Raw genomic sequence first — 20,509 nt, forward strand, 5'->3', positions numbered from 1 at the left:
CCAAGATCATAGACATTATTTCTCAACATACCTACAAATTGATGACAATCTTTTCTTATAGCATAACATGTTATCTTCACGCCAGTGGAAAAAAATATATCATAATGAATTAGAAATTTTAAACGACCTAATAATAATGATCGACATTACTATGGTTATATAAATTAAACTAAACATATCAAATTAATTTATTTTTACTTGCGGTCTCGTAGTTGAAAATCAAGAATCTCACGCTCATTAGGATACTCATAATCATCGCCCACATAAGAAATTTCATTATTTAACGAATTTAAAAATAAGTCTATCGATTTATATATAAAATATACATATATACATACCATGACAAATTTCCTTGGCTATCAAGCCATTGTTGATGTTTGCAAATAAAGCAAAGTTGAAGATATTTGCATGCGATCTTGGACTAACATGGTCCGTAATTGTTTCTTGGAAACATTTGATTTTTTAAGATGACCCGAGTTCCTTATCTTCTTCGGAGGATCAATGAGTTGGAAGTTTGTCATGAGGTACCATTCTCCCTCCATGAGGTATCTCTTGAAATATTTTTTGTATTGGATCGGAGGAATAATAGCATCAATCCGGGTTCCCTTGAAAAACAAATAGAAGTTCATGTTAGCTCAAGAAGACTTTAGTTATGTAAAAAACTAAAGACCAACATAAATAAACAAAATTACCATCTCATCTATGAGTATCATATCTATACACTTACCTAAAAAAATTTGTTTGTTTTAAAAACTCTGAAATTTAAAACTACGTACACTATTGATTCCAAAAAATAATAGTATAAGGATGCTTCAGAGTTCTTTTGTCCTCATTCACACTTTTCAACCGAAAGTGATGAATAGCTATCTAGTTACTATTTTTTTTATTATGAGATGAGTTCAGATTTGATTTTAGTTTCTATACTATGATCCTATATATCAGAACATAGAAATAAAATATAAAAATTTAACTAATCAAATCATTTTTAAGCAATCTCAAATAAGTCTATAAAAAACATGTGTACCTGCTGATCAGCCAAACACTACACGAATAGATCGATGACCTCTTTCAGACCATTCCCGCTATTTGTTTAACACCTTCATTTCGTTAGACCAACCAAATTTAATAGGTCTTAAATTGTCGACGTCATCATCTATAGCTTCCCGTTTCGTGAGAAAAAAGAACGAAGAGTTTTGATTTTTTTGTTGATAAATCGAAGGATCTAACCAAAAGTCACTTTCTTAATTATAAAACGCATAATAAATGAAAAAAACTTTTTAACTTTACGATTTAAATTTTCGAATGTTATCCACTTGTTTTAACTTTTCCTAGGCATGGCCTTGACTATCAAAACGAAATCTTACAAAGCCACTATCAAGATATATATGAATCTAGACCATGCAAAAAAAGACAAAGAAAAGATGTCTAGGCTATCATCAATCATCATAATGGAGGTGATCGTTTTGTCCAATACAAACACGACCTCGAGCCATTAGCAAACCAATTTTGGTTTTACTGAACATGTTATCAACAATTAAAATTTTAAACTTGTGTATCTAGGTCACAAAACGATTAAAGATATGCATGTGATTTATATAGAGATTTCATAATATAAAAAGTGAAATATCGTGCCCCACTTGGGTTTAGTTAGGTTTTGAACCAATATTTGTTTATACTTATGTGAACATGATTAGCTTGAGTATTTGGTGTTCACATAAATGAAGAGTCATTAATTTATATAGAATAATTATTAAAATGCGAATTTATATAATTACTAAAATACGAAGTTATATGGATATATAAGTATATAAATTTATATTACTAAATTTTTGTTCGTGAGATGATAATTTAAAAAATTATACGAAATTAATACCAATAAAATCTGCTCCAACCAATAATCATTAGCAAAATAAAAAGAAAAAACAAAGAAACGTAGATGCAAAAGTAAATAATGAAAACACCAAAACAAATAATAAAAAAAAAACGAACAAACATACTAAATCCTGATAACACTATATCCTAATTTCTACCAAATAAACTTAAACTAATATGTAACTCCGTCTAAATGTTTAAAACTGTACTCTAACCCTAAAATAGAGAATGAATTTAACTCTCTTTTGTGATCAACTGTTTTTTTTTTTTTTCATTTTTTTTTTGTGAAATGGTTCGTAGATGATTCAGTTTTATTTTTATATTTAAAAATATGTTGAACGTAAGAGAACTACTTACTAAAATAAAAGTTTTAAAATTATAAATTCTGCATGTCGGCTCATAATCCTCTGGGATGTTACAGACGACAACAAACTTAAGTAACTCACAAAACCCTTTTTTCTCGAATATACGTTTTTAACCCATCGAATAACCAAGAAAATATGAATGCAAAGTTTGCAGTCCTTAAAATTTATCCTTAAATGACTCTATCAACTTTGTTTTTTTTTTTTTTTTTTTGCTAAAAACTCTATCAACTTTATTTCTAGCTTTGACTTTGTTATAAGAACGTTTGTAGTTTTAAGAGCTAGATTCTTAGGTTTTTCATTTTTGGAATTGATTTTTTCCAAAATAACAACACTACCAATAGGCTTTTCTCCGAATCTTATCCATGAATGCTCTAAATAATTGCAATGATTTTAATGTAAAATTAGTAAAGCATTGCTATTGAACGGATTGGTTCCTGACAAATTAAACAGTAGAAACACTCTTATACACAACAACATGAGAGGTGGTCTACCAACGGAGAGACGACAACCCGTCATGAAAATGGTGGACCAAACAGTGCAGGTCACTTTAGGGAAAGGTGATGCATCTTTTAGAGAGACACCGACGGTAATTATGAGGATAAGTCCAACATGTCCAACATGTCCAACAACGCTCTTTGCGTAACCTCCTCCGAATAGAAGAGCACACACCTGACACATAAAAGAAAGCCCTGAGTTTAAAAAAAAAAAAAAACACTTTACATTTCAAAAGTAATTTAGTGACTTAAGTCTACACTGAAGTCTGCCATAAATCTATCAATGATGATTCTATCAATGATAATTGATATAAGACTATTCAAAAAAAGATGAAACACAAAAGATCTAAGAGGTAAAATTTTGAATATAACAAATTTGGTGATGGTACAGGAATTAGAAGGGAATGTTGTAATGAGTGGCAAAGTTCTTGTTAATGGCAAGAAGAAAAGACTTAACTTTGGTGCTGCCGTAAGCAAATCTATCTTTCAAACATTAGTTTTACCTTTTTACATAATCAAACTATTATCCATTAATGTCATAAACCCTAAATAATAACTCCTTTAATTTTTTTTTTTTGAAAACTGTTGAGAAACTCTCATGCTTAAGTGACGTAAGAAGATGTGTTGCTAGGAACTTTAACAGTGAGAGAATCCATATCTTACTCAGCTCATCTTAGGCTCTCTTCAAAGCTTACCAGAGAAGAGATCAGTGACATTGCGGAAGCTACAATCACTGACATGGGTCTTGAAGAATGTTCAGACAGGACCATTGGAAACTGGCATTTGCGTGGAATAAGCGGAGGAGAGAAGAAACGGCTCAGTATTGCCCTCGAGGTCTTAACCAAACCAAGTCTCCTCTTTCTTCGTGGTTCAGATTCTTAGAAACATAGCAAGCAGTGGCAAAACTGTGATTTCTTTAATCCATCAGCCGAGTGGTGAGGTTTTCGCCCTCTTTGAAGACCTGCTACTTCTGCCTGGAGGAGAAACCGTTTACTTTGGCCAAGCAGAATCTTCAACAATGGTAATAAGAGAGAAAATAATTTTAGTATATAACTATCATGCTCATTAGTGTTGTTGCTGCTTCGACATTGCAGTTCTTCGGTGAAGGGGGTTTTCCTTGTCCTAGCAGAGGGAATTCGTCCGACCACTTCCTTCGATGTGTCAATTCCGATTTCGATAATGTCTTAGCGGCTTTGGTTGAATCTCGGAGAATCCAATTTTGTTTTCTTCTGCCTTTTTTTCTTTTTCCATGAGCTTACAATACACTCAAGCTCCGGAACTCGATCGTTGCCTCTGCAGGATTCTTCTTTCTCTCTTCACCAACTACATGAAACTTCAAACACATTAGATCCTCTAGATGATATACCAACAGCAGAAATTAGAACAACTCTTGTCAGAAAATTCAAGTGTTCAGTATATGCAGCAGCTTCAAGAGCAAAAAGTCAAGAAATAACATTGATAGTAAGTTATGCTTAAAACTACATTGTATCACATACTGAGGCTCATAAGCAAGTTTATAAACCTCATACAGTAGGAGGGGCTTGTCACAGAAAGGAAAATGGGAAGCCGAACTAATTGGTGGAAACAACTCAGAATACTTACTCAGCGATCTTTAATCAACATGAGTAGAGACTTGGGGTACTACTGAATGCGGATTGCAGTCTAGATAGTATTATCCATTTGAGTCGAGTCAATCTTCTTCAACGTCGGGGGAAACCACACAAATGTTATGAATACTGCAGCTTGTGGCGGATTTATAGCAGGCTGTATGCATTCATGTCAGTATGAAAATAACATTATGGCAGAACATACCAAATTTAGTTGATCGGATACCTTGAGAAGATAAATCATCTTAAGCCATAAAAGAGATAAGACGCCAACATGATGAGATTGTTGCGATGAACAAAAGGTATATAAAGACTAAGGAGACTACCTTCTCATTATCGATCTCTCTTTTCCCTCACAACCTCTACAGAAATATAAGATACGAAATCTTTGCCATTATAAATCAATCGTAAAACCTGCAAAATCACCCCAAAAAAAACTTTAGCAACAGATATGGAATCAAACATGATTAAATAAGCGTAACACAAGATTTTCTTTTGTTCTCTGATCTGCATGCTCAAGCTACTCTTTAGCCCTTTAGGTTTGGAAATAAACGTTAATACGTCATAAAAAAAAAGAGAGAAGTAATTTACGTGTTAAATTAAAAAGATTAGAAGTCAAAGAGAGAGCTTGTGTTATGTCAAACAAAAATATTAACACGTTCGCCATGACTGTTGATGCACGAATCACACAAGTACGAAATAGGGTTTCTCTAGGGAAGTAAAAAGAATCTCCCAAAACAATTCGAGCCGAAGCACGAATGGCGTTAGACGAACCGAGGTCGATGACTTCGGATTAAGGATTTCAGGTCGTCGATGAGGTCGAACTGTAGGTCGTTTTCCGAGCTGAATGAAGCTTGAGGTCGTTTTTCTTTTCTAGACTGAGATCGGTCTTCGTGTCCTAGCCGAGCTCTTCGTGTCCTAGCCGAGCTCTTCGTGTCTTTGCCGTGTCAGCGTGATTTTCGATGGATGTGACAGGACTAGTCGTCCTTCTTTTATAACCCTGCGGAGTAGGGCGTACCCTGACAGCTTTTACCGGTTTTACCCTTGGGTCCGGTGACGTGGCAGGCCTGTAAGGCGGCGAGGTCGTCTGGGCTTTAACTGTCTTTTGGGCTTTTAAGGCCTGCTTCGTTGATGGGCTTCCTTTGGATTGGGCCTTATATTTCTAAAGCCCAATCTCTCCCTCAACAGTTGCCCCCCAATCATGATTCATCGTTTGCTGCGAGGATCATGATTGTTTTTCCCTTCCCAAGACACGCAAGAGATCGCCTTTCTTCGCGTCGTTCCGGATCAACGAGTTTCGGCGACGCGCGCGCGTGGGAGAGACGCGAGAATCGATTCGTCTGACGTTGTTCCCGGTGTTTGGAGACCGAAGCGTCCCTTCGCGTGTGAAGCTGTCTTAGCTCGTAATTATTGCTCAATTTTGTAGATATAATGATTACTTATCACCTTTCGCTTCTATAAATACCCCCTCTTCTCTCGTCCGTTTCTCATTCTTCTTCCTCCGCTAAAGGTATAACTTTCTCCTCTCTATTTCGTTTTCTCTCGCTTTATCTCGTTTTTTGTTTTATCGCGATGTCTTCCGACGCTAGTTCTCGCGGTTCCATCTCCGACCACTTCCGTTCTCGCACCTCGTCTGATTCTTCGGGTCGTATATCATCCGTTGATCGATTCCGGGCCAATTCTTTTGACGACGACCTAGAGTCCCACTCGTCCCCTCATCGACAGAACTCGTCGAGGTCGTCTGACGCCGGTTCCTCGATTCTCGCGGCCGAACTGCAACGTCGCGACTCGCCCTCTCAACGGGATCTTGTCGGGGCTACCTCGATCGTTCCATTCGTTCCTAGTCTCCGAGATGAGGATATTGGTGACGTCAAGTTTGACGATCTGGAGGCTGAGCCTGAGCTCGTTGAGATGCCTTTCGGGGTTCCCGGACCGTCTCCCTATCACGTTGACTTCCTGGGGCCGACCCGGACGTCATTTGAGACCCTCGCATATACCCTCCATTATTGTGACGCTCCGTCCTCGATTGAAACTCGCATTCCGGCCTTATCCGAGCAACCTTGGTCCGCTCCGGCCGGCTTCCTCTGTGTTTATGAGAGTTTCTTTACGGAGTGCGATCTTACTTTTCCGATTCCGGGCTTCCTGCTTGAATATGTAGCGAGGCGGGAGATGGCTCTTTCTCAGCTTTCTGTTGCTGCCATCCGGAATGCGGTAGGCCTGGTTCGGTTGGCGAGTAGGTGCGGCGTGGTTGTCCGTTCTTCTCACTACGAGGAGGTGACTAAGATTAAGAGCCTCAGCAAGAAAAAGCCGGGCTTATACTACGTTCAGTCATCCACGACTCCTAAGCTTGTCGACGAGGCCAAGAGCAAAACTAGTGACTGGTCGGCGGGATACTTCTTTGTTAGGATTTCGGCAGAATCTGTTGAGGACGTTAGAATTCCGATCTATACAGGGTGGAAAATTTCACCCGGTAGCTTGAGCTCGTCTTCCGCCCTCACACTTCTTCTTTGGTTGTTTTCGATTTTCTTATATCTTTTTTTTTTATGCAGCTCGTTTCCCGACGATATTTGATCCATTTCCCGAGCAGCTCAAGAAGGACCTCGAAAAGATTCGCGCCGAGGGTACGTATATCTGGCCGTCTACTAACAAAGTTGCTCGCCGCCCCTCTCGGAATCCTTCACGCGGTCGCCGAGGTTCTTCTCGTCGTGGGCCAATTCGTCAAAGTTCCAAAGTTTCCGCTCCATCGAAACCAGGTATCGCATATATCGTTCGCATCTGCGGGTTTTCGTTCCCTTGGCTCATATACATATTTTTTTGATTTTAGGTCGTAAAGCAATGGGTAAGTTCGACCTGAGTGTGGTTCCGGATTACGCCAGTCGTTACAAGGAGAAGAGGCCGGCCACGGAGACTCCTGTGGCGAAGCCAACTCGCTCAGAGGAGCGACAAATGAGGGAGGCCCTGAAGAAGAGTCTCTTAGATCAGGGAGGGCGTCACGCCTTCCAGGCCGGGAGTTCTCGACCGTTGAGCCCTAACTCCGAGAGGGTAAAAAAGAACGAGGTGCTCGCAGCCCGTTTAACTCAGCAGGCTGGTGAGGGTGACCGAGCTGTAATCCTTCCCCCAAGTGACGATCTCCGGGCCGTAGGAGCCCGAAGTGGCTCAGTCGAGCCTCTGAATAGGAAGAGGCCGGCTGATACGGGAGCTCGTCCGATTGCCCAGAAGAGGCCTCGGGTCGCCGACCACCGGTGGTCGTACCGCTATGTCGATAGGGATGTTCCCTTCACATCTAATGCGGATGCCTGTGCTGCTCTATTCCGCGAGATGGGTCATGGCCCCGGCTCGTTCCCTCTAATTGAGGATCTTCGGGAGCGGGATGCGTATACCGAGGCGGCCAGGAAATCATGCGAGGTTATTACTATATATATGTGTATATATATTTTTGTTACCCTTCCTCGGTCGATTGTTTATATATATTTTTATCAGGCGACTTTCGCGATGAACCGCATGGTTCATCTCTACGAGCGCCGAGTTCGTCGGCTTTCGACCGAGAACCCGAATTCGAGTGATTATCAGGCTGCCATTGCTGCGGAGAAGGAGCGGGTAGAGCAAGTCTCGCGAGAGTTGGGTGCTGTTAAGGACGAGGCGGTGAAGCTTAGGGAGAAGGTCAACCTTCTCGATCATCACCGGAATGGGCTGATTGCGGAGAGGAACCGTTTGAGCGCCGAAGTGGAGGCAGAGAAGGCTCGGTATGACGAGCTCGCTGTGATCCTCCGCTCCGAAAAGGCTAGACTGCGAGAACGTCGTGCTGAGTACGGCGAGTACTGTAGGGGTAAAGCTCTTGCGAAGATGGCCCGGCTGTTTCAGGCTCGTCTCACCCGTCTACAGGCTCATGTTGAGGATACCCGTGCCGCGCAGCCCACTCTTCTGCTTTACAACCAGGCGGTCGGGAACCTTGGTTTTCTGAAGGCCTTAGTGGAAGACGGCGAGGTCGTCATTAAGTCGGAGGAAACGCTTTCCAGGGTTGAGGCCGACGTGGCGCAGTACAGAGCTGATCTTGCGGCCTTCGACGTGACCGAACTTCAGGATGGCGATTTTGACGCCTATACCCTCTTTGCGGATCGGAACGAGGTTACTGAGAACCTTCAGTATGCCGCTTCGGCTGCCAGTGGTAGGGACTTCGTCGGAGGTGACGAGGTCGAAGAAGATGCCGTTGATCAGGACACTCAGCAGGAGGTCGCAGTTGAAGCTCGCGAGACCGGGGCCGAACTTCAGGATGGGGGTGGTTTTGGGACCGAGGCTATAGGCGCTGAGCAGACTGGCGACGGCCAGGAGGTTCCACGGGTGGCTACTCCGCTAGCTCAGGTTGTCCAAGACGGGGAGGACATTGATATCGAAGGCTGACCGCGAGGTCATTTTTAAAGTTGTCGTTTTGCCGCTTTTGACGGCTTTTTCTTATCTAGTCGCCGCTTTGTCGGCTTTTGAACTCGTGCCGTTAACTCGGTTTTTAGCTTTATTTCTGCTGGGTCGGTTTGTTTGAACATGATTGCCGCTAGGTCGGCTTATTTTATGTGGTTTTCGCCATTTATTTCTTCTTTTCCTTCTTTTATTTTAGCCTGTTCTTCAGGGTCGGCTCCTGTGTAGGACGGGACGCGGCCGGTTTCTGTGTAAACCTGGTCGTGATCGGCTTGGTGCGAGTTCACCAAGCTGATGCGAGGCCTAGGTTACTTTGGTTGTTGGTAGGCTTGACCGGTTGGGAATTTGTGAGTCCGTCCTCGGCTTATACGTTTATTCTGCCGGTATGATGCAAGTGCTGGACTTGGCTTGTGCGAAATTTTACCTATTTCGGCTTTTCCGAGTTTGCTCGGAGTGTTCGAGGCGGGCTCGAGACATCGTGAGGTGCGACGCGCGGTGATCGGCTTACCCTGTATTGGCCTGACAACTTTTTGGGAGTGCGGGTTCATCCCCGGCTTATGCTACCCAATTTATCGAGGCTTTGCGAGTACGGAGCTCGGCTTTCAGACCCTTAAGTGTAGGTTTTTTCCAAGACTTTTTTTACTTGTTTTGGCAGACTTAAGTAAGGGTGTGCGTTCTCGTTCGAACGTGTTCGATCGAATTGCCTGGCCAGGGTATCGATGTATAGTTCGGTTCGGTTATATTTCAAAATTAGATGGAAATACAAAATTTTATTAATATCATAGCTGCGCCCTACAAGCAGGGCTGCCTACGTACCCCCTGATCGGAGGGATCAAGCCGTTCGTAGTTCACATTACATAGAGAGGCATCGGTAAGGCCGAGCTACCTTTTTTTTTTTTTTTTTTTTTTTTTTTTTTTTTTTTTTTATATATAAAGAGTGCGAGGTCGTCAGTAGTAGTATCGCTTGAGGTGCATGGAGTTCCAAGCTCGTGGGACTTCAGTGCCGCTCATGGTGAGGAGTTCGTAGTCGCCGGGGCGAACTATTTTTGAGACTTGGTACGGCCCCTCCCAGTTCGCTCCTAGTTTGCCGGCGTTGAGTTCAGCTGTATTTTCGAAGACCTTCCTGAGTACAAGGTCGCCGACGTCGAAGTGGCGGTTGTGTACTTTCTTGTTGTAGTATCGGGCGGCAGCAAGCTGGTAGTTCTGAATTCGGCATAGTGCGGTGTTGCGCATTTCCTCAAGTTCGTCGAGTCTGTCAAGCATCATCTGGTCGTTGAGGTCGGGACGGACTGCCATCATAGAACGTCGAAGACTTGAGTATCCGACCTCGGCTGGGGCCATTGCTTCCATGCCGTAGGCTAGCGCGAATGGTGTTTGCGTGGTGGCACTGCGGGGCGTAGTTCGGTACGCCCAAAGTACTCCGTCTAGCTCGTCTGCCCAAGCTTCCTTTTTGTCGTCGAGGCGTTTTTTGAGGTTGGCAAGAATAGTTTTGTTGGTCGCTTCGGCTTGCCCGTTGCCTTGCGGGTATCTCGGTGTGGACTTGTTTAGACGAATTTTCCAGTTCGCACAGAAATTCTCAAATGTCAGCGAGATAAATTGCGAGCCATTATCGGTGATGATTTCGTATGGAAGGCCGTGTCGGCATATTATATATTTCCAAACGAAGTTCTGGACATCCTTGGCTCGTATTGCCGCGTACGATTCGGCTTCCACCCATTTAGTAAAGTAATCCGTCATGACTAGGATGAACCGTTTTTGCCTGGAGGCTGGTAGCGGGCCGACGATGTCCATAGCCCACCTCATGAATGGATATGGTGCCGCACCGACCTTGAGTAGCTCGGTTGGTCGATGAATCGAGGGCGCGTGTCTCTGACATTGGTCGCACTTAGCCGCGAAGTCCTTACAGTCCGATATCATAGTCGGCCAATAGAAACCTTGCTTTTTGATTTGTAATGCGAGAGCTCGTCCGCCGGAATGGTTGCCGCCGGCCCCCATGTGTGTTTCCTTCATTATTTCTGTGATATCCTCGCCGTGTAGGCAGTTCAGCCATGCTCCGGTTGCGCTGAGCTTTAGGAGGCGATTTTCCAAGGTCGTGTATTTTGCGGCTTTGATGCGTAATCGACGTGCTGCCCATTTATCCGTTGGGACCGTTCCATCGGTGAGGAAATCGCGTATTTCGTCCCGCCAGTCTGTTGAGTCGGCTGCGTCCGGATCGTGATTGGTTCCGACGAAGTTGACAGTATCGATTGCTTCGATGCTTGGTTGATCTACGCTTTCCACCGGGATAATACGTCGAAGGTCGGGGTCCGACGTAGATGCTAATGCGGCGAGAGCGTCAGCCGGCGCGTTATCTCCTCGCGGGATTTTGGTTAGTTCGAAATGTGTAAACTGTGAGGATAATTTCTTGACGACCTTGAGGTATGCCTCCATAGTGTCGTTTTTGGCTTCGTATTCGCCGCTAAATTGATTTGCGACGAGCTGTGAGTCCACGTATGCTTGGACTCGTTTGATCTTCATTCCTAGAGCGAGACGTAGACCGGCATGTCGTCTATGTAAACTTCGATGGTTCGTCCGAGATGATCAGCGAACATCTTATTTACCAAACGTTGGTACGTCGCACCGGCGTTTTTGAGGCCGAATGGCATCACCTTGTAGCAATAGGTTCCTCGGTCTGTGATGAACGAGGTCTTTTCCCTATCATCTCTGTGCATGAGGATTTGATTGTATCCCGAGAATGCGTCCATGAAGGACAGAAGTTCGTTCCCGGCGGTCGCTTCGACTATCCTGTCGATGTGGGGGAGCGGGTAGCTGTCTTTTGGGCACGCCTTATTGAGGTCGGTGAAGTCTACGCAAACACGCCATTTGCCGTTCTTCTTCTTCACAACGACCGGGTTCGCTAGCCATTCCGGATATTTTACCTCGGTTATCGAGCCGGCCTTCAAGAGCTTGTCGACTTCGTCATTTACGGCCTTGGCTCGCTCCGTTCCCAATTTTCGCCTTTTCTGCTTTACCGGTTTATAGGTTGAGTCGACGTTAAGCTCGTGCGTAACGATCATAGGGTCGATGCCTATCATGTCGTCTATGCTCCAGGCGAACGTTTTAGAATTCTTTTTTAGGAACGCGATGAGTGGTTCTTTAACCGATGGTGCTATCTCGGCCCCGATTGCGACGCATCTTGTCTTATCCGTCTCGTCAATATTCACTTGTTCTGTTCTGCTCAGTTGAGGCTCTTCGAGGGACCTTTTCAGGGTCGGGACGGTCGACGACGCTGGCGTCGTTAATTGCTATAACTTCTTAGTGACATGGTTCTTGTGTTCGATGAGAAAACATGTTCTTGCGATTTGTTGATTTCCTCTCAAGGTGAATACTCCGTTATGCGTTGGGAACTTGATGCACTGGTGGTATGTGGATGGGATCGCCTGCATTTGATGCATCCAGGGCGTCCCCAAAATAACGTTGTAAACTGCGGGCTTGTCAACTACGACGAACTTGACCCACGAGATCGTTCCTCCGACGAATATGGGCAACTTGATTGTTCCGATTGTCATTACGAAGTCGCTATCGAATCCGGCCAACGGGCGTGATACGGGTTTTATTAGCCGATCGCTGACATTCATTATAGCCAAAACGTCCTTGAAGATGAGGTCGACTGAGCTTCCAGTATCGATGAGCACCCTAGTTACTCGGCTATCGCCGATAATGAGTTCGACGACGAGAGGATCGTTATGCGGTGTATCGACGCCTTCCAGGTCGGATTGGGTAAATGATATGGGTTCGTCGATGGGCGTAATTGGTGGCGCGCTCGTAGACGGCCATACTTCCTTCATTTCAGCTTTTTTGCGATGTTGTTTAATTGATCGAACCGAATCGTTGCAGTTTTGCAGTCCGCCCATTATCATTCGGACCTGTCTGACGACCACTGGAGCTTCGGCTGGTGCCTTTCCATTCCGAGGTCTTTTGGCGGAATCATTCGCATCTTCAACTTCCTCGGCTTTCGCATGGTCTTGTGGGTATTGACGAGCCGTGCTTTCGTTACGCTTTTGATTTCTACCTCCTTGGGCGCGGTCGCACTCGATCGCAATGCTTCTGCTCTTGTATCTTGCCATCAGCAAGCTTTGTAGATACCGGCAGTCTTCAGTGGCGTGCGCTCTACTCTTATGGTATTCACAGAATATTGACGTCGATGCCGGGGAATCGGTGTCCCTTACGTACTTGTTCCACGGCCTTGGTGATGGTGTCTCGCTGTTAACGACGAAGGTTGTAGGTCGTCGTGTCTGGCCGATGTTACCTTTGGAATGTTGCTTTGGCTCGGCGTTGTTTGCTGTGTTAGGTATGGCCGAAGCGGTCTCCTTGGTTACAGGTGTTTTGGGCGGATTATGCTTTTTGGCTAGAACGAGCCGCTCTTCTTCAAGTTCGATATACCGCGAGGCTCTATAAAGCGCGTCCTCAAGAGTATTCGGAGCATGAAGAGTGATATCGTCTCTGTACTTTGAATCGTACCAGACGGCGTTGCGCAGGGCTACTATCGCGGCTTCGTCAGGGATGGTGATTTTGGTTACTACCACCTTGAAGCGGTCGATAAACGATCGGAGTGACTCCTTGGGGCCTTGCGATAGGGACCATAGGTCGGCGTTGGACGTCTGGTTCTCGATGAGAGGTGAGTAGTGCTTTAGGAAAGACGACGACAATTGGTTGAAGCTGCTGATTGTGTTTGGCTTTAGGCGGGAGAACCAGTTGAGAGCCGGGCCCGTGAGATGTTCGATGAAGATCTGGCACCGCCCTGCTTCGAAGTTTTCTGGAGTCAGCTCGGCGCGGTTAATCGCGACGCTGAAAGGTTGCAGGAATTCCTTAGGGTCGCCTTTTCCGTTGTACCTTTCTAATTTGATTTTCTTGGAGCCGCAGACGGAAATGCTTGTGATTCTTCGGGTGAAAGCGGTTTGCTGAGTTTCCTCGAGCACACGGTCGAGTTCTGGAGCCGAGCTAGTGGCACGGTGAATTTTCGAACTCATTTCCAGAACAGCGCGTCTTAGTTCGGCGATCTCCGTATCTCGCGGATTGGTGCTGCCCATGGTTTGGACGGGCTGAGCTGCCTGGGGACGTCCGGGGAGTTCTGGAGTGTAGACTGCGTTTGCACTTCGACTCGTTTGCAGACGGTTGATCTCGTCCATAGAGAACGCTTGAGCCGCGGCCAGAGATGCGAACCGAGCATCTGTTCGTGCGTCCTGTCGACCTAGATGGTCGAGGATGTTCTGGAGCAGTCGGTTTGGCTCGGCGGGAGTTGTTGCCGCAGCGTGCCGTTCTGCACGGTTTTCTTCGAGGTTCGTTGGACGTCGTCTGCTGGGAGAGGTCGGTTCGCCTTCCTCCTGGTGTGCCGGGGGCGTTTCGTTCCTTGCTGCTTCCGCTGGCCCCTCGGGCGTCTGAGGTAGCGATGCGGGAATAGCTACCGAGGTATGGGTGGCCTTCCCTATCGGAAGTACTCCTAACGGGATCGGCGTCACCGTCTCTCCTCCCGTGGAGGATGCGTTGTCGTCTCGGACGCCCATGCTGGTTCCCTGGTTTCCATCGGTTGCCATCGTGTTGTCGCGGGCTCGTTTTGTTGACTGGAGAAATCTCTGAGCTATCCCCCTACCTGGCGCGCCAACTGTTGACGCACGAATCACACAAGTACGAAATAGGGTTTCTCTAGGGAAGTAAAAAGAATCTCCCAAAACAATTCGAGCCGAAGCACGAATGGCGTTAGACGAACCGAGGTCGATGACTTCGGATTAAGGATTTCAGGTCGTCGATGAGGTCGAACTGTAGGTCGTTTTCCGAGCTGAATGAAGCTTGAGGTCGTTTTTCTTTTCTAGACTGAGATCGGTCTTCGTGTCCTAGCCGAGTTCTTCGTGTCCTAGCCGAGCTCTTCGTGTCCTAGCCGAGCTCTTCGTGTCCTAGCCGAGCTCTTCGTGTCTTTGCCGTGTCAGCGTGATTTTCGATGGATGTGACAGGACTAGTCGTCCTTCTTTTATAACCCTGCGGAGTAGGGCGTACCCTGACAGCTTTTACCGGTTTTACCCTTGGGTCCGGTGACGTGGCAGGCCTGTAAGGCGGCGAGGTCGTCTGGGCTTTAACTGTCTTTTGGGCTTTTAAGGCCTGCTTCGTTGATGGGCTTCCTTTGGATTGGGCCTTATATTTCTAAAGCCCAATCTCTCCCTCAACAATGACTACCCCATTATTATTGCCACCAGGTTAATCACACCTTCGACGACGGTGGTAGTGATTTTTCTTTTCTCGTTCTCCACGCTTCCGCTACTTCAAGATGGAATTCGATTAAAGAGATGTCAACAATTACAAAACCGACTTCCTTGGTTTATAAGGCTTTAGCGTTGTCTTGACGTTTAATTAAGACTTTAGCGTTTAACCATGATTTATGCACAAACAAAGTAATCAAAAGCAAAATCATAACAAATATACCCATCACGACGCTGATCATACCATCACTTTATAACCATAATCACATCTGAATTAAGAAAAAAAAAATTATGTGGTAAGGAGAAGAAACATTACATGCGGTGGCAAAGGTGGTTGCGGCCATGGATTTGACCGAGAGAAGAGATATGAAGATGTAACGATAAGAAGCTTAATATCTAGCGGCTCACATATTTATAAAAAGCAATTTAGGGTTTCATGAAAGATATCCTATATTTATAGGGTTTTGTAACATAGGATTTTAGGATTTTACATATTTGGTGTAATTTATACCGGGCCAATTTGTCATTCTCCGAAAATAAGCCCACTAAACATATTCGGATATCTTAACCTTTTTTAAATATTTGGTTCAATTTTTTAAATATAAAAACGGAAAAAACATCTATAATAATTAAATTAGGCAATTTCATTAAGGGCAAAAACGACTGCCCATATTCTGAGAGCGAACGTGAGCACTTTCGACTTCTCCTTTATTATATAAGATAACACCCCCTTATTTATTTGTCTACATCAACTTAACAAATATCTTTTCTGAAATCTCATCATTATTATTGATAATTTTGTTAATCTTACAAACTAGACTAAAAATTTCATCACTGAATTTATAAAATTGTTGCTTGGGTTCTTTATTCTCTCTTAGGGTTTAGTTTTTTCTAATTAAAAATAATTAAAATCTTGTTAGGATATAAATACAAAAAAAGAAACAACCATTGTTGAAAAAAAAAAAGAGAAAAAGCGAGATAAATTTTTTGTTTGAATTGAAACCTAAGTGAATTGGGTAGAGTCGTTTTGACCCATTTAAGAGATTTGTGAGAAATAATTTTTTTTATTTGACTTATAATTTTGTACTATTCTATTTTGTGAAATTTACTTAGATACAAACGAATCCACGTCATCCAATCTCTTTAATTTCTCAGACTTCTTCACGTGCCTCATATCTACATTCTAATGAGTGAGAAGGAGTTTCTAGTCTTTTCAATACCCACATGTGCTACTCATTATATTATCCCTTGTTTGAAAAATTGCTAGCTAGTCGGGCGCTCGGTATGGGCCTAGCGATTAATCGGAAAATCGGATTAAAATCGGGGATTAGTTTTAGGGTTATTTTAATATTTTTAAAACATATTAATCCAATATTGTTTTCAAAATTGCAGTAAACACATAAAACTTTATTTTTGAGACAAATTTTTATGATTTTTATTGCAAATTTATGATTTTTATTAAAATTTGAATATAAGTTATTGTAAAACATCACAAACTCCCATTTTAAATGAATGAATAACAAAAATAAAAAAAAAATTATACTTGCAATCTAAAAATAATCGGGATATGTAAGATTAGGCGGAGAGTAATTGGATTAGGCGGAAAGTAATCGGATTAGGCGGAGAGTAATCGGATAACTGATTTCTTTAGGGATTAGTCTTTAATCGAGACGGATAGAGTGGACCTAGCGATTAAGCGGAGATTAATCGGCTTAGGCGGAAATTTTTAGAACATGTATATTATCTCCTTTATAGTGCTATATATTTAATAACTTTCTTCAAAATAGTTACTTTTGCAATTCACCCTTTCTTTTGTTCTTTTTTTGTTTTTTTTTTTTTTGTTTTTTTTTTTGTCTCACGTAGGAATTGGTGGTTTTGAGCATCTTTGGGTAGGTTTTGTCTTGAGATTTTAACAAAGTTGTCAAGAGGTTTCACTTTGTACTCTCCAAATATAATAAAATTTTCTTAAAAGAATGGTTCTCCGATCTTGGTTGCAATATTCTTAAAAAACTTGGTTCTCCGATCTTTGGAGAGCAATAACCTTATCAACTTTATTTCAACGGAAGGAAGAACTTAACATTCCAAAAATAAAAATAAAACATTTTATTTGGTCAATTGACTTTCTTAAAGCTTGGACCTCTTTCCTCTGTTTCCAATAACTTTGAAAAATATGCAACATCAAGCTTGATTTATACTAATCAAAGCTCTCTTATAATACATGAAGTTCAACTTCTTCACTCTATTTTCAACTGCTTGACAAGCTCATCTAATGCATTGTATGAGGAGCCTCCACTTCTTACAGAGGCTTTGAGCTTCTCTTTTAGAACAAGGGCTCTCTCCCTCATTCCTGCACCTTCATCATCCACGATCAACCTCTTCACAGCTCTCTCGACCTCTCCTCTTTCCACTTCACCTTCGAGCAGAATCCCTACACTCCAAACAGTTTCTATAAACTTTGCGTTTAACTTCTGCTCACCGTCAAAAGGCCTGCAAATCATTGGAACTCCTTCCACAATACTCTCCAGTGTTGAGTTCCATCCACAATGGCTCCAGAAGCCTCCCACTGCAGGATGTCCAAGTACTTCTATCTGCGGTGCCTGCTTCACAATGTATCCTCTTTCTAAGGCCATCTTACCGACTTCTTCTGGCAATGACTCTATCCCATTGAAGCCATGGATGGAACCCGACCGGATGACCCATAAAAAAGGTTGGTTGCTATTACACAACCCCCAAGCCATCTCCAACACTTCCTTGGCTTCCATTAGATGTATGGTTCCCACGCTTACGTATATGACTGACCTCGGTTTCTGATTGTTCAGCCATTCAATGCAGCTCATGTCCTCTTCCACTAAACTAGATCCTGGTGCTGAAGCTGTAATGTGAAGAGGGCCTAATGAGTACACTCGAATTCCGAGTTCTTGTTGCAACCATGACAGAGACAAGCTCTCTAGACATCTGGTCGTGTTAAGGATGAGAGCTGAAGCTGTTCTTTTGTTAACTACTTCCCGACGGAACTCCAGAACTGGTTCTAATGGCCCAAAATCTGAAGGCAGGAGATCTTTGTATCTTAATGGATGCAAATTATCCACCACCTTGTCTCGTAGTTCAGGATCTGCAAAGTAAAAAAAAAAGCATCTTAAGTGAAATTCATTGGTTTCAAGAATTGTTATTAAGCTAGTTTTGGGCACCTTCCATGTCGACCAAGAACTTCTCGGCATTGAGTTTGCTATAAACACAGCGTGAAACATGATTTGTAGCACTTTGAGTGCACAAGATGACATTGGGAAGCTTTAATTCCGTAGCTGCAGCTCCACAGAAGTACATGAACTCGTCGTAGATGATACATGCTATATCATTGCCTTGTTGCCGCAACAGCTGCCTAATACAGTCCTTGAAGCTTGCCTCACTTGTTTTGTTAATCTTCAGCACAAAATGGAATGCCCCGAGTCTCTCGAGTTCGGACTCTGGTAAGCTTTCTGGTATGGTAACAAATTGAAAACCAGGGAAGTGTTGAGAAGGAGAGCTTACTCGATTGAACTGTCCCTCAACAACAGTAATTGAGAGGCCCTTCAAGTAAAGAGCTTTCCCAAGTTGCATCATTGGAGTTATATGACCTTGTAATGGAACCGGAACTAACACTATCCTTCTCTTCGCTTCCATTTTCTTCATTGCTTAAGCTCTATCTCTCATCTCTCTATTTGGAACATCTTCTAAATAACTGATCTCAAAATTATTATTAAAATACAATTTGCATTGAAAACTGTCCACAATCTTCCAAATAAGTCTACACGTTAATGTGACATTTAGTGAAAGGAAGAAAGCGACATTAACTCCAAGAAAAGCATGTTTGGTCGGTTTGTTTTGTCTCACATAAGAGTTGGTGGTATTAGCCAGCTAGAGTATAGGTTCTGTTTTGAGATTATACTTGTGGTCTCCAAATATAAAACACTTTCTTCAAAAGTGGTTCTCCAATCTTGGTGCTATTATTGCATCAAAGTCCAAAGAGTTGTTATACAATAAAATAGATTTTTCCTTCAAAATAGCAATATGTATCATGTATGGTTCTCCTTGGAGATTCTAGCCGATCAGAGATCTATGGTCGAGTCGGAGTCAGAGTCTTCCAGGCGTTGGGGAGGTGATGTGGTCGACGGTGGCCGAGATGAGGTTGTCCTCAAGCCGGAGATCGAGTGAGCCCCCTCAAGTCTGGTCCAGTCCGTCGATGGAGCGAGGCATCAAGGCACCTGCGGCGAGATTGTTCCGGCAATGCACCGTAAAGGTGAGGTCGTACTAATCCGGGATCCACTGAGTTATCTTTAATCGATTAGTATCCTGCTATTGACTGGTTAGTTCGGAGAATGCTCGAGTCATGCCGGTTTTGCCTCGTATCTTTAGTCGGTTCATTCGGATTTAGTGTCCGCTTTTGGTTTAAGACCGGAACAACAAAAGCCGGAGATCCCAAGTTTTCTGATGATGCACCTTTGGGTGTGGACGCTATCGGGACACGGTCTACACGCTAATCATAAGAGTCTCATAGCTTGGAATCGATTTGTAATTCAGCTTAAGATTTGGTTTCCTCTGAGTTAGTAGTTGTTTTCGTGTCATAGTGGTTAATTTAGGTGGTCTAAGAGATGTTTTCATTCCGAATAGCGGGGTGTTTTCATCTTGCAGTGGTTGTAACAATGCAATGACTCGCGTCGGGTAGCGTTGGATCCTTCTAAGTGTTCCAGGGTGGTACTAGACAGTGTCATTGCATTTGGGTCAAACAAGTTGAGGTTGAATGAATTGTAATCCTTAAGTTGGTTAATGATAAGTTGATGTTGAGCCAAAAAAAAAAAAAAGTGATTTTGTTTTTTTCTTTCTAGATATCTTCCATGGCTATACTATGATGGAAATGGTACGAACCGGAAGACACGCACGCGCTGGTTAATCTAAACCGGAAATCTGAGGAGCGGTTCTAGAAAAACCGAGACATTCGGTTCAAGAAATCTCCTCGTCTTCCTCCAAAACAAAAATGTCAAAATCTCTCCTTTGATCGGTTTCACACTAACCAGACCCACCTGCGACAATTATCCGGTGGTTTTGGACTGTCGTAGCAAGATCGAGAGTCGGAGAGATTCTCCCGTCAACGACTCCGGCAGAAGTAAAAGAGGTAACTTTATAGTTTTTGATGAGCTAATTATGAATTTTCTTGGAATTGGAACTTCGTGATCATACATATATAACATGTAAATTCATGGATTAGTGCTTATGTTATATGTTTCTGTATGTAAAAGCCCAAAGGCTCTGTCTTTAACTAAGTGACATTGCATATTCAATTTGAGTTCCATGGTCGCAGGAACTGTGTTGTCGTCTATCATTGTACTTAGATTTGATGTTTTCATATAATGTAATAATGTGAAGATGATGATATTTTGATCTTGTAGTGAATAAGTATCTGAAGAAGATGGAAAGACTATATTTGAGATATGGATCAACAAATTTACCTCTTAGAGATGCTGTCTTCTTCTTCTCACTGGTAAGCACCTCTAGCT

The 20,509-nt window shown here is 43.2% G+C and overlaps 4 protein-coding genes and 1 long non-coding RNA gene across 8 annotated transcripts; 2 read left to right on the plus strand and 3 right to left on the minus strand.

Annotated features, from left to right (window-relative positions):
- Positions 1 to 2,428: 2,428 nt before the first annotated feature.
- Positions 2,429 to 5,445, minus strand: LOC110228631. 4 transcript variants are annotated; one of them, XR_002332107.1, is made up of 3 exons: positions 4,334 to 4,986; positions 3,395 to 4,054; positions 2,429 to 2,906 (listed from the first exon to the last, which is right to left on the minus strand). It is a non-coding gene; the product is annotated as an uncharacterized LOC110228631 (long non-coding RNA). The 4 variants fall into 4 exon arrangements; XR_002332108.1 differs by lacking the exon at positions 2,429 to 2,906 and having other exon boundaries at positions 3,079 to 4,054; positions 4,334 to 4,495; positions 4,565 to 5,096; XR_002332109.1 differs by lacking the exon at positions 2,429 to 2,906 and having other exon boundaries at positions 3,079 to 4,054; positions 4,254 to 5,445.
- A 465-nt stretch (positions 5,446 to 5,910) lies between these two features.
- On the plus strand, positions 5,911 to 8,736 carry LOC110228527 (meiosis-specific protein ASY2-like). Its single transcript, XM_021026184.1, has 4 exons — positions 5,911 to 6,808; positions 6,888 to 7,091; positions 7,163 to 7,743; positions 7,819 to 8,736. The coding sequence occupies exons 1-4, from the start codon at positions 5,911 to 5,913 to the stop codon at positions 8,734 to 8,736; spliced, it is 2,601 nt and encodes an 866-aa protein (XP_020881843.1).
- Positions 8,737 to 17,064: 8,328 nt separating this feature from the next.
- On the minus strand, positions 17,065 to 18,864 carry LOC9311866 (UDP-glycosyltransferase 76E4). Its single transcript, XM_002877455.2, has 2 exons — positions 18,167 to 18,864; positions 17,065 to 18,090 (listed from the first exon to the last, which is right to left on the minus strand). The coding sequence occupies exons 1-2, from the start codon at positions 18,645 to 18,647 to the stop codon at positions 17,213 to 17,215; spliced, it is 1,359 nt and encodes a 452-aa protein (XP_002877501.1). The 5' UTR covers positions 18,648 to 18,864; the 3' UTR covers positions 17,065 to 17,212.
- A 150-nt stretch (positions 18,865 to 19,014) lies between these two features.
- Positions 19,015 to 19,816, plus strand: LOC9313570. The gene is given in 3 exon segments (XM_021024555.1): positions 19,015 to 19,177; positions 19,180 to 19,259; positions 19,371 to 19,816. Coding segments are annotated over 3 exon segments (333 nt in total). The 5' UTR covers positions 19,015 to 19,116; the 3' UTR covers positions 19,563 to 19,816.
- Positions 19,817 to 19,932: 116 nt separating this feature from the next.
- LOC110228154 lies at positions 19,933 to 20,385 on the minus strand. The gene is given in 4 exon segments (XM_021024554.1): positions 19,933 to 19,981; positions 19,983 to 20,044; positions 20,046 to 20,147; positions 20,150 to 20,385. Coding segments are annotated over 4 exon segments (267 nt in total). The 5' UTR covers positions 20,204 to 20,385.
- Positions 20,386 to 20,509: the final 124 nt, after the last annotated feature.

Source organism: Arabidopsis lyrata, assembly GCF_000004255.2.
Source record: "Arabidopsis lyrata subsp. lyrata unplaced genomic scaffold ARALYscaffold_5, whole genome shotgun sequence".
Taxonomy (NCBI): Eukaryota; Viridiplantae; Streptophyta; class Magnoliopsida; order Brassicales; family Brassicaceae; genus Arabidopsis; species Arabidopsis lyrata.

What these genes read in the sequence shown, in the direction of transcription:
- LOC110228527 (XM_021026184.1), top strand. Translation starts at nt 5,911, where the DNA reads ATGTCTTCCGACGCTAGTTCTCGCGGTTCCATCTCCGACCACTTCCGT. An exon ending in AGGGTGGAAAATTTCACCCG is followed by an intron (nt 6,809 to 6,887) that starts GTAGCTTGAGCT and finishes TTTTTTATGCAG; the next exon opens with CTCGTTTCCCGACGATATTT. An exon ending in TTCCGCTCCATCGAAACCAG is followed by an intron (nt 7,092 to 7,162) that starts GTATCGCATATA and finishes TTTTGATTTTAG; the next exon opens with GTCGTAAAGCAATGGGTAAG.
- LOC9311866 (XM_002877455.2), bottom strand. Translation starts at nt 18,647, where the DNA reads ATGAAGAAAATGGAAGCGAAGAGAAGGATAGTGTTAGTTCCGGTTCCA. An exon ending in GTTCTTGGTCGACATGGAAG is followed by an intron (nt 18,091 to 18,166) that starts GTGCCCAAAACT and finishes TTTACTTTGCAG; the next exon opens with ATCCTGAACTACGAGACAAG.